The sequence below is a fragment of the Beta vulgaris genome, chromosome 1, assembly GCF_026745355.1.
Source record: "Beta vulgaris subsp. vulgaris cultivar EL10 chromosome 1, EL10.2, whole genome shotgun sequence".
In the NCBI taxonomy this organism is placed as follows: domain Eukaryota; kingdom Viridiplantae; phylum Streptophyta; class Magnoliopsida; order Caryophyllales; family Amaranthaceae; genus Beta; species Beta vulgaris.
Window position 1 is genome coordinate 52,811,104 of NC_079202.1, and position 11,882 is coordinate 52,822,985.

The 11,882-nt window shown below is 32.0% G+C and overlaps 1 protein-coding gene across 1 annotated transcript; it reads left to right on the forward strand.

Annotated features, from left to right (window-relative positions):
• The first annotated feature begins 5,616 nt into the window (after positions 1–5,616).
• Positions 5,617–6,615, forward strand: LOC130589426 (pectinesterase inhibitor 11-like). Its single transcript, XM_057390674.1, has one exon. It carries the CDS (start codon positions 5,708–5,710, stop codon positions 6,341–6,343), a length of 636 nt encoding a protein of 211 aa, XP_057246657.1. The 5' UTR covers positions 5,617–5,707; the 3' UTR covers positions 6,344–6,615.
• The last annotated feature ends 5,267 nt before the right edge of the window (positions 6,616–11,882 follow it).

An 11,882-nucleotide genomic window follows, 5' to 3' on the forward strand; every position in this document is an offset into this window, starting at 1 on the left:
TAAAATAGATAATTGATGATCCTAAAAATAAGTCTAACCATTGAGATAAAAAAATATGGTCTTTTATGTAAGTTGGGCATATGTGATAGGAAGGAGAGAGAAAGTAATTGAATAATTGATGACCCCCAAAAAGAGTCCAACCATTGACAATGCTCTAAAAAAAGGCTAAACACCTAACTAACCAACACCCATATAACCATATTATTACCCACATTTGGTTGTGCACAAGTCACAACCACCAGTTTTGGTTGTACACCAACCCACACTCCACTACCACGAATGTCTACATCTTCGATGTTTCACATACCTCTTACAACACTCTCCTTTATTATGAGCCTATGAACTATTTATAATAAAGACTCACAAGTGGCAAACCCTAGACTAAATATATAAGGAGACCAAAACCACTAAACATTCTATAATATAACAAGCTGAATATATTTACAACTCTTCTAAATACAATAAAGTTTACCGTGAATTTTCATTAGTACCGACAATAATATTTTTACATCATTAAATGACTTTAAGGACCCCATATTTTGTAACAGATAATGATTGCACAACACAAGGTAGATTAATACAACTTCTTCTGAGTCCCAACATTGGATGTAATACACTTAACTGATTACTCATAACCAAAGATGTCTTGGCCTAATAATTTTCATTAAGGTTGAAGTGTTGCAAACGATAAGCCACAGGTTTGAATCCCCCCCTCCCTTTCTTTATACTTAGTATTGTTTTCGTGACTCATATGGATAGAAAAATTTGATTACCCAGTACTCATAAATCTCATGCTATCAAAAACACTGACGGCCCGTTTGGTTATTGGTACTAAATGGTGGTAATGGTAATGGTTTTTAGTGCAAATTTATGAAAGCATTCCCATGTCAATATCCATGGTAATGCTAGTTTATCCCAAAACATCTATTTCCTTCCTAAAATTTCATCACCATCCATTACCACTTAGAAAGGTGGTATTGGATGGTAATGGAAATTTATGAAGGAAAACTCATGTTTTGACATCAAGTTTCATTACCATGAATATTAGCATTAGTATGTCTTCACAAATTTACACTTAAAAGCATTACCATTACCACAATTTAATACCACTAACCAAACATGCCGTGAGTTCTTCATTTTATTTGTTGTAATGGACGGTGACGTGATGTTTTCCATACTCAAAGCTTTGTCGTACGAGAATAGTGCGCCTTGGCACAAATGACAAACCCTAGTCCCTTGGCAACTAGCCAACTAGCACATGACTGAAAGACTCATTTCTTTGTACTTTCGTTAAATCCCCATGTAATTACTTTGAATATAGGAAGCAAGCAAAAGACCCTTAAAAATAGAAGGTTGTATCAAATTTTGGGACAGTACCCCTAAAAATATGGGGTACGTGGAGTAATTTTGATCAAATTGACTAGTCGATCTCTCCATTATGCATGCAATAGCACGTGCACATACATTCACCAGCTATCTGATTGTGCAAGTTGAAGCACATGCTTGCTTCTCCTCGTCAATACGCTTGTATCTTTGTGTTATGCTATATTGCTATGTGCGAGTATTCAAGAAAATTGCTAGAAACTTCTTTAAGTAATTATTGAATTCTACACTAATAAGCACGCACATTTTATGATTTAGATAGTAAGATTTGTATCATATACCTACATAATTTTAAGGTTATAAAATAATTTGATTAGAGGCCTGTATTATATGATTCCATGGTAAGATTTGTATTCTACATGCATAAATATACTTTTGAGATTATAAAATAATTTGACTATAGACTCCGCCTTATATGATTTGATCGTAAAATATGTATCTTACATGTATATACATAATTTTGAGGTTATAAAGTCAACTTCTTCAATGACTCTAAAAATATAGAGATTTCTTTAATGCTATGTTTGGGAATGAATATTTCATTTCTAAATGTGGAATTGGCCAAATGACATGTTTGGAAAATCCAGGAATTTGGAATTGGAATTGGCCAATTCCAACCAAATTCCAACATTTATAATAATAGCCCAATTTTAAGAATTCTGAAATTTCATGGGCAAGGATGTCATATACAAATTCTAAACCCTAATTTTTTTCTACTTTCTTCGTCAAGTGTTCAACATATTCCTGACTAGCTCCGTGATATTAAGTTGCATTAATCTTACCATATAAAACTAATTATATTACTACCAAGCTTGGCAAATGATAATAAAGATAGATTGAGCCTAATTAATAATTAACTTCGAGGTCACATACTCAAAAGTCCTAAGAGTTGTAGCATGTAGGCTATTAAGTGTAAGGATCTCATTATTTTCGTTCATACTTCGTTCCAATATACAACATGACTGATGACTTCTAAATAAAGTTGGATTGAGAATTATATAAAGATCATTAATCATGTCCAACAAAAGTCATTTGCCTTACTTACCGTACTCCATAAAATAAGTAAAAACATTGTATTAAAATTATTTCATAAACAAATGTAAAGATACCTTAAAAGAAGCTTATACATTTTGTTTATGTTCTTTTCCATAATCAATAAGCTTTATTATGTAAACTCTATTCTTTTAGTTTTGGCAAAATTGAGCTCAACACTCTGAATTATAACTCGGGTGCACCCAACACCACCAACTATGACTAGTAGCTTAAATATCACCAACTACCGGGGGGGTGCGGTCTGTACCACCAACTATAGGGTGAAGTGTAATCTGTATCGTAAAAATCCACCATCTTAGCTTTGGCGATATTTTAGGCTTCCGGCCTCATTTATGATATGGAATGCACCCCCACTCTATAGTTAATGGTGTTTAGGCTACTAGTCGTAATTGATGGCGTTGGTGACATCCGAGTTATATATATGTCAGAATGTTGAGGCTAATTTTGCCTTTTGACTTTTTACGATATTTATCTCACACTCAGATACTATATATACCTTTACAACTTTTACGTTCTCTTTCATCATGACATGCTTTTTTTTAATCGAATTACAGGCTTACATGAGCTGCAACATATCTACTGGTTAGACTGAAAAGTTATTTTAATAATATTGCTAACTGTGGCTATATAGCATATATGTATTCTTTACTTTAAAACTTTTCGTTGACTTTGCTGTCGTTACAGTAAAAACAATATAAATAAGAGGAGTTAAGGTCAATCCTGTCAAACGATAATGTAAGAAAATGTTAGCTTTTGATTTTTGTAAGATGATATTATATGAACTTATGAAGTATGAAATGAAGTACTAACTACTAAGTAATGCTTCGATGCCCTCTCACAAAGTAAAAAAAAAAAGAAAAAAGAAAAAAGGTAATGCTTCGATGCTGGCTAAGCTTCTCACTTTGCATTCAAAAGTAAGGGTGAAAGTTATTCGGATAAAATCCAATCCAATCCAATTCAAATTAGTAATTCGGATCGGATTCGAACTGTGTTCGGATTGGATTCGGATTGAAAATTTTTGAAAAATTGGATTTTCGGATCGGATTGGATTGAGGGTAATTGGATCCAGAAATCCAATATAACTGAATAGTAATATGCCTTGTATTATGTATCCGGATTGGGCTTAAGTGCTTAACTGATTTTTTTACTATAAAAAAACCTACTCCATAGTCCAATACACATAGCACTTCAATCCTTCCCCTAAAACGCTAACTGCACTTAATTCCTCATTTCCTAAATCTACTAGGCTGCTGTTGTGCTTAATTTATTTCATCGAAAAATTAAAGTTTTAAAAAAATCGGATTTTCGGATCGGATCCAATCTAGAGTATGAAATTTCGGATTGGATTGGATCGGATTCAAACCCTAATTGGTTTGGATTCGGATTGAAAAATTGAAATCCAAATTTTATTCGGATCGGATTGGATTAGGCCCTAATCCAAACCGCACACCGAACTTTCACCCCTATTCAAAAGTATGATTTACATTTAAGCCTGCTGCTATATGTCGGAGTGATACATATCATTGGTCTTTATTTACTACTACCTTCATTTCTTTTTAATTGTTGCAGTTTGATATTTTACATTATTTACAAATTGCACTTTAATCTTCGTTTGTAATTTATACGTGAATATAAACATAGTCATGTGAAATCTTGTTGTATTTGTATTAGTATGTATTATATATATTAATATGTTATTTTTATAATTTTTTATAAACACAAAACTACATAGACATATTCTCAAAATTTTATATTGACATGCGTGAAAAGTGTAAGCAGTGTAACAATTAAAAAAAACGGAGGAATTACTTGCTCCCATCTTGGTGGTTTGTACAATTATCAAGTGATTATGTACAATTCTCAAAGTTTTATATATATATATATATATATATATATATATTATATATATATATATATATATATATATATATATATATATATATATATATATATATATATATATATATATATATATATATAGGATATACTCCAATTATGTGTATAGCACCTTTGCTTGTTTATAAAGTGATTGTCACAAATATTTGAGGGCGATCTTATTAGTGACAATCTTAAGAAAACAAATTTATTATAAAGAGATAGACCCAAATATTTTAAAGTATGGTATCATATATGCATCAATATCTGATTTATATTATAGAACACTGTAGAATGTTATCTAGTATATATGATAATAAATTGTTTCTTCTATTTTTTTTTTAAGTAGCAATATTTTTTTTTTGAGGGGAATAAGTAGCAATATTTTTGACTTGTACATTCACCAACGAACAACTATGATAGATCATTTGTATATTCAGTTATTAATTAGTTAAGTTCTTTGGTTACAATTAGTATATATGCTTGTGTATATATATACTCCTTTTGTTTTTTTTAAAAAAAAATTATACTTTGACATTTTACACTATTCATAAATTTCACTTTAAACGTTGTTTGCAATTTATACGTGAATAAAAATATAATCATGTTGGATCTTGTTACATACATCCATCTTAATTTGTGTTTTATTAATATGTTCTTTGTATAATTTTTACAAATATAAAATTTTAGAGATATTAGTTCTCAAAGTTTTGCATTGGCATACTTGAAAAGTGTAAACGTAACAATTATTATTTCTAAACAGAAATATATATGTGTATTTATTAATTAAAAGCCAATTACCAATAAAAACAAAAGAAGAATACACAACATTTTTTTTAATTAGAAAAAAAAAACTCTAATTCTCATTTCTGTGTTAGGAAGAACATTAAAACAGCTAGCACTATTCCTGATGGTCACAACTTTTTTTTCAAATAAGCATACTTGGTATGTTTGTTACTATTGAGAAACCCTAGATCTAACATCTTAATCTTTTATATAATGCATCTCATCCTTATATATTATTATTTTCTTAGTTCCAAGGCATCTCCCACAGTTCCATAGATGCGTATATCTTGAAATCTATACTAAATTATTAAATAGATATTTACGATTAAAAGAGATCTATTACCAATCTTCACAAGATTCAACTCTTTAAGCTTTGACCTTAAGCTAAGCTCAACTAGCACTTAATTTATGCACATGGCCGGGTAACATTTGACCCTAAAATAAGGCTGTCACATAATTAAGACACTATATATACACCTTACTTCTATACTTCTATATATACACCTTCTTAGCTCTTACCCTTTTAATACCTCACAAAAATTATACAATCTCCCAAAACTCCCTGCCCAAAATCATACACATAACATAACATAACATCACATCAACCAATATGGCAAAATACACCACCCCTTTCCTCCTCCTCTCCCTCTCCCTCCTCCTCCTCCTCGCCGGCAGTGTATCGAGCTGCCGGCGATGCTCTAGGGCTAGAGCATTCGTCATTATCTCATGTAGAACCACCCTCTACCCTAAAGTATGTGAAAATTCTCTTTCAAGATATGTAAACTCAACCAACCTTAGCCATAAACACCTAGCTCAAATCGCGTTACGCGTAAGCATAACTGAGGCTAGGTTTACACGAGCCTACTTAACCAAGATGGCTCGTAGGCTAAGAAGAGTGCATTACGAAGAAGCTCAAGCAATAGGAGATTGCATAGACCAAATAAATGATAGTGTATTTCAACTTAGACTATCATTGAGAGAACTTCAAAGATGTAGTGATCAAATAACTTATGATAATTTTTCTTGGTATACAAGTAACGTAGAAACTTGGACTAGTACTGCACTTACAGATCAAATCAATTGTGCCGCCGCTTTCGAAGGTAACGTGCATGGCAAGATTGTAAGAAGTAGGGTTAGGGCAAAGGTTGATGGTGTTACCCAAGTTACAAGTAATGCTTTGGCTTTGGTAAATCGCTTTATTATGAGGCATAGATTTACTCGTGCAAAAACTCATCTTAGGCCTTAAGATAATGGAGGTTTTTCTGGTGAAGGTGATTGCATGGATAAGTGTTTAAATTGCTATAAATTAGTCTTATAATATATATACTATATATATACTGTTATGAATTTATTTATTTATTATTTAGTTGTGTTTTAATTAATTCTTTGGATCTACAAAGCATGCTTTGTTGTTGTTGTTTATACTACAAAGTTTACATGATGATCTATAAAGTTACTGTATACTGAAAGTTGTAATTATGAGTAATAATATCAGCAAAGTTTTGTAATAATGGTTATATATGTATACTTCATCCGTTTCATAATACTCGCTACACTTTTCATTGTGGGAAGTTTCACATTACTTGCTACACTTCCTTTTTGGGCAATAAACTCTCTTTATCTCTCTCCTCTCACATGGGTTTCTTTTCTTTTTACTCTCTACCTCTCTCTTCTCCAAACATTACCTAAGAGTCTGTGAATTGAGAAGTGTAGCGAGTAATATGAAACAGAAGAAGTATACGGATATCCTATGCAAATTGCAAACATATTAGAATATTGTGCTCCATTACTAATAATCTTTGGTCGATATATAGTGTTAGCGTTTTAATTTGCTAATGTGGTTACGCAATAAATATAGTCACGAAAATGTGAAATTACATGATTAGTAAGAACTAATAAGAAGCAAGTTCTTGTATTAAATTAAACGATCTAATGGTAAACGAAAAAAAGTAAATGTTACAAAAGATATAACACTTTAACTAATAGAGAATATATTGATACTCCATGTCATTAACCTTTGATTTCTTTTATTGCGAAAAAAACTTTAAAGCTAAAAACTTGAACAAACATACTTAATTAAAAGTTAAGCAAAATACGTATAGTCAATGAATTTAAGACATGATCAAACTGTCTTTAAGAGACGAACTGAAATTATACATTTGTCGAGAAAGATATATCTACAATGCTTATGTGGCATGTGGGACTTCTTACGGTTAACTATTTACTTTAATTAAATACTATTTCTAATACTTCCTCTAGTTTCTTCTACTTGTAATTTTTGACTTTTATCCTTATCAATACACAAAAATGACTATTACTACCTTATCTAATAATCTATTTGTAAGAATCTTAAAAGTTGAAATATTGTAGATATATAATAAGATGAATCCAATAATATTTCGCATGCTAAAGTTTGTATTATATATTAGTTACAATTGATCAAAGTAAGCACACATTAGAAAATTTAAGACGTTGTAGGTAAAAAAAAAGGATAAAGTATACTACTTAGAAATCAACTATAAATATAATTAGTAATCATTTTCTTTTTCTATTTCATTTACTGTTCTAGTGTGTAGTGTCATATTACAAAAGAGCATTTATGTGTACGTTACAAACTACATAACAGGAGTTAAAAGTAGTTTTGAGTTTGATTATCTACTTACTAATTTTGTATATTTTTTTTTGAAAGAAAGAAAAGGGATTTCATTAATATTTTGTCAAACGGCACTTACAAGTCATTTCTGAAAAACATAAAATTCTAATAGAAATACATATCACCCTAGAAATGTAAACATCGCAGATTTGACTTAATTTTGCCTTAATAAAAATCTTCATCTGAAGCAATGCAATCTGTGAGTTCGCTCTGGTTCGGCATACGATCTGCAGATGCGGAAATTTTGGGATGAACGTACTCCAATAGTCTTCCATAATTTTACAAAAGTTGTGAAACCCTAATTCTTCATGTTGAATCTCGAACTTCAACCCATGAGAATAATTTCTCATACCTAAAAACAAAAGAACCATACTCACAACTCCCATAGGGGAGAAAGAGATTTCCAAAACAGAAACTAAAAACCCCATAAAAGGGTTTGAGAAAATCTCATAAAGAGATACTAATTTATTGAACAAAACAAGAAAATGAACTAAAAACTGAAAATAAAAGGGAAAAAGGGGTTTACCATGGATGAAAACATCCATGGCAGCCCCCTAATTGATGAAGAAGGGGTAAGGGAGGCTAGGGTTTTAGAGAGAGAAAAGGAGAGGAAAGGCTAGGTTTGGAAAAAGGATACTAATTTTGTATATCGTTTACCAAATAAAGGAGAAATAAAGATAAATACTGACTAAATATGCATGCTTTATCATTATACATTAAGAAGTCGTTTGGTTTAATGTATAGAATGGAAAGGGAATGTACTCAAATAAAGAAGGATAATGATAACAAAAATGCTTACTTTTAGTGAGGATGTTTGGTTCAAGGCAAAGAATGAAAATGAACGTTAACCATTACCACCAAGTAATAGATTATGTTACTTGAAAGAGAGGGCAAAGTAACAAATTGGAAATTCATTGTCATCGACAAATGGTAATGTAATCAGGAGGAGTTAGCCAAACAAGAAAAAAGAGAATCGATAATTAGTTCTATTTCTTGGAGTATAAAAATATTGAACCAAATAATCGCTAAAAAGCTAACTTAATTAATAGAGTTAGTTACATAATGCCTTTGAAATATCGATTACTCTAGTCGGGTGTCCATGTGATCTTAGAATCCTCCCAAAAAATATGCTGCAGAAATCAGAAGCAAAGGGGGAGCACCAACGCAGCTTTGAATGAAAGATTTGTTGTCTTGTTCCATTGAAGGAGTACAATCTACAAACTAAGATACATGAAATTAATTTGTTTTATTTCTACACTTGTGCTAGTATTTAGTAGGAGATCTTAATTTTAATTATTAATTAACTGCTTATTCTACCCAGAATTCTCTTTCACTCGCTGGATTCCCACCAATATTTGATCGAATTGCAATAACAATCAGTGTCTTTCTCAATCAGGTGGAATCACCCTCGGATTAGGCTTTATGTAACTATGTATACGTATATATTAACTAAACAAATATATATATGTATATGTATATGTATATTTTAATTTTCTTTTGTGTATTAACTTATAGAAGTATAAAGCATATAATTGCGTTACCAAACAACCTTAATATGTGACGACTCATTAATTTCAAACTTGATTAGGTATATTGGATCCCCCCTATGATTTAATAATAAAAATTCAAGAAAGTGTCTTGGTTGAGAATCTTGAGATGCTTCTCAGTATTAGAATGAACGAGGCGCGATCTATGCCAGTCATTTTAGTTCATGGAAAATGATATACATAACCCTTCGGGTTATGTATAAGGTGCGCGCTTAAAATGGAAATAAAATATTGAATCAAGCATTTATTATCTCAATTGATGTGAAAATGTATCTTGAATTCTTAAACTGTTTCCATTTAAAAAAATGTATTTAATGCTTATATGTGACCCTAAAGATTACATATAACATGACCCTTTATCAATTTATGCATGTTGAACCATTGTTAGAGAAAAATGATGGTACATGTTGCTCAGTCACTCGCTCGGCTGAGATGGTCTCAGCCAAGAGTCATACATATTTCGCGTCATAATATCTAAATATTAAACTAGTGGCCTGGTATCCTACAAGGTAGGTTTAATGCTGCTCACTAATCACTTCAATTCATTATTTAGAAGCACACATGTAGACAGTGTATGGTGATGTTTAGTCAGATTTATTGACTCTAATTTGTTAATGTGTGTTGTCATATGTACTTCATTCCAAAATAAAACTTTCATGGCCTTGTTGATCTCAATATGAATTCTGCTTGTTGTCAATCTAGTTAAATATCAAAAACTACTCTTCTAATTAAGTGACGAATTTAGCAATGAGTTTTACTTTATATTATAGAACGCGTTTGAGTTCTTTTAAATTATATTAATTTTAACATGCGAAAGTAAATAAAAGAACCTGAAAGTGTATAGGTAAAGTAGGATTCAAACTTTTGCATATAGGAGGTATATTGAGGGGAAAACAACGTTTAAAGGATTGTTACCTTATTAACACAACAATCAACAAGGGTTTTCCAATTTATCAACCATATATACCAAGCAAGACATATGAATCGAGATCGAACTTGACTAAGCTGTAGGAACTAAAACTGCTAAGAACATAAATTTAACTTATCTGATAACCGTGGCGTGAAAAACTCACTGCCCTAAAGTTGAATTTGCCCCGCTACAACACACGGCCTCATAGCAATCAACCTCCAGGGGTACACGGTCTCTGCGTTTCCAGTGTAGATGAAAAAACAGATTGAAAACGATCTTGAATTTTGCCCATAATTATAGAATAGAAATAAATCAGAGAGAAGAATGAAGTGTTTATGATTTTTCTGTGTGTTTAATGAGAACAGTAACCTCGGTATTTATAGAAGAATAAAACCGGAAACTGGGTTAAAACGTGGTTACCAACAGACACTTAGTGGGAGGAGTTAATGGCACGAAATTAGGAATAACGGCACATTAAGGGAGGAAACCAAGGGTACAAAATTTTGACCCAAAACTTTAGTTAAGTTAAGTTTATTCCCCAAGGCCCAAGGCCCAAGGCCCAAGGCCCGGACGGGGCGCGCGTGTGGTAACTCCACTCACCACAAGCCCACTAAAAGTCCTTTTGTCACACAACTCAATGGGTATAGAAAGTGTAATGTTTATAAACCCCTTACACATTATCTTTTGAAGCAATTCTTGAGTTTCTTTAAAACACTCTTTTTTATAAACTCCAACATAGGCTCGGTTTGACTCGAATTGAGCTCGAAAATCTGAGCTCAGTTTGAGCTTGAAACAAAAAAATTGGCTCGATTCAAGAAAGCTCGGGAATTATTTGGTTCGAAAAAAGCTCGAGAATTATGTTCAACTTAATTATGTATTTCAATGAACCTGTTTTCATAATTTTACGCACCTACTGCATAATACCGAAAAAAACGACGAATATGAGTACAAATAGTTTGATAACTCACCGACATCAGACATCATAGAAGGAAAAATAATAAAAGTAAAAAAATGAAAAAGGGAAGAGAAAGTCATACATCAAAGGATGAAAAACGAAAACATGAAAACAAAAGTTGCTTACATGTTCTTGCTCAAACTTGGGTTGTTTAGGTTTTGAGTCGAACACGAACTCGAGTCGAACCACCACGAACCAAGCTTTGATCGAGCCGAATACGAATAATTTGTGAGCCAAGTTGACTCATTAGCATAACTATATGTAGTAGTTATGGCTATATATTCACATACCAACACAACCTCAAATACAAGAATAAATCCAAAAAACTCAAAAATCTCGTAACAGTTAACACACACCATTAAATAATTGCACTTTTGAATTCGAAACATTTTTATTCAAATGAATGACCATTTTTAGGCACATGACCAGTTTTACCGGCAAAAAAAAAAAAAACTCACATTATCTGCCACCGGAGTTTATTCTTCTTGATTGGTCAATGTCGGTCAATGTTGGTCAACGTCGACAGATTTCTTAGTCAATGGCGGAAATAACAAGCCCTGATTGTGGAGGCCACACCCACCTCGCCCCCGGTCGCCGGGAAGATTATAATAGAAGAGTCCTCTTATCCGTGCACAACACAATTAGATGACATTAATAGTCCTTTAACACAAAAGGGGCGGAGGTTGGAGATTTACTGGAATTTATGTTAGAGAAAATAAA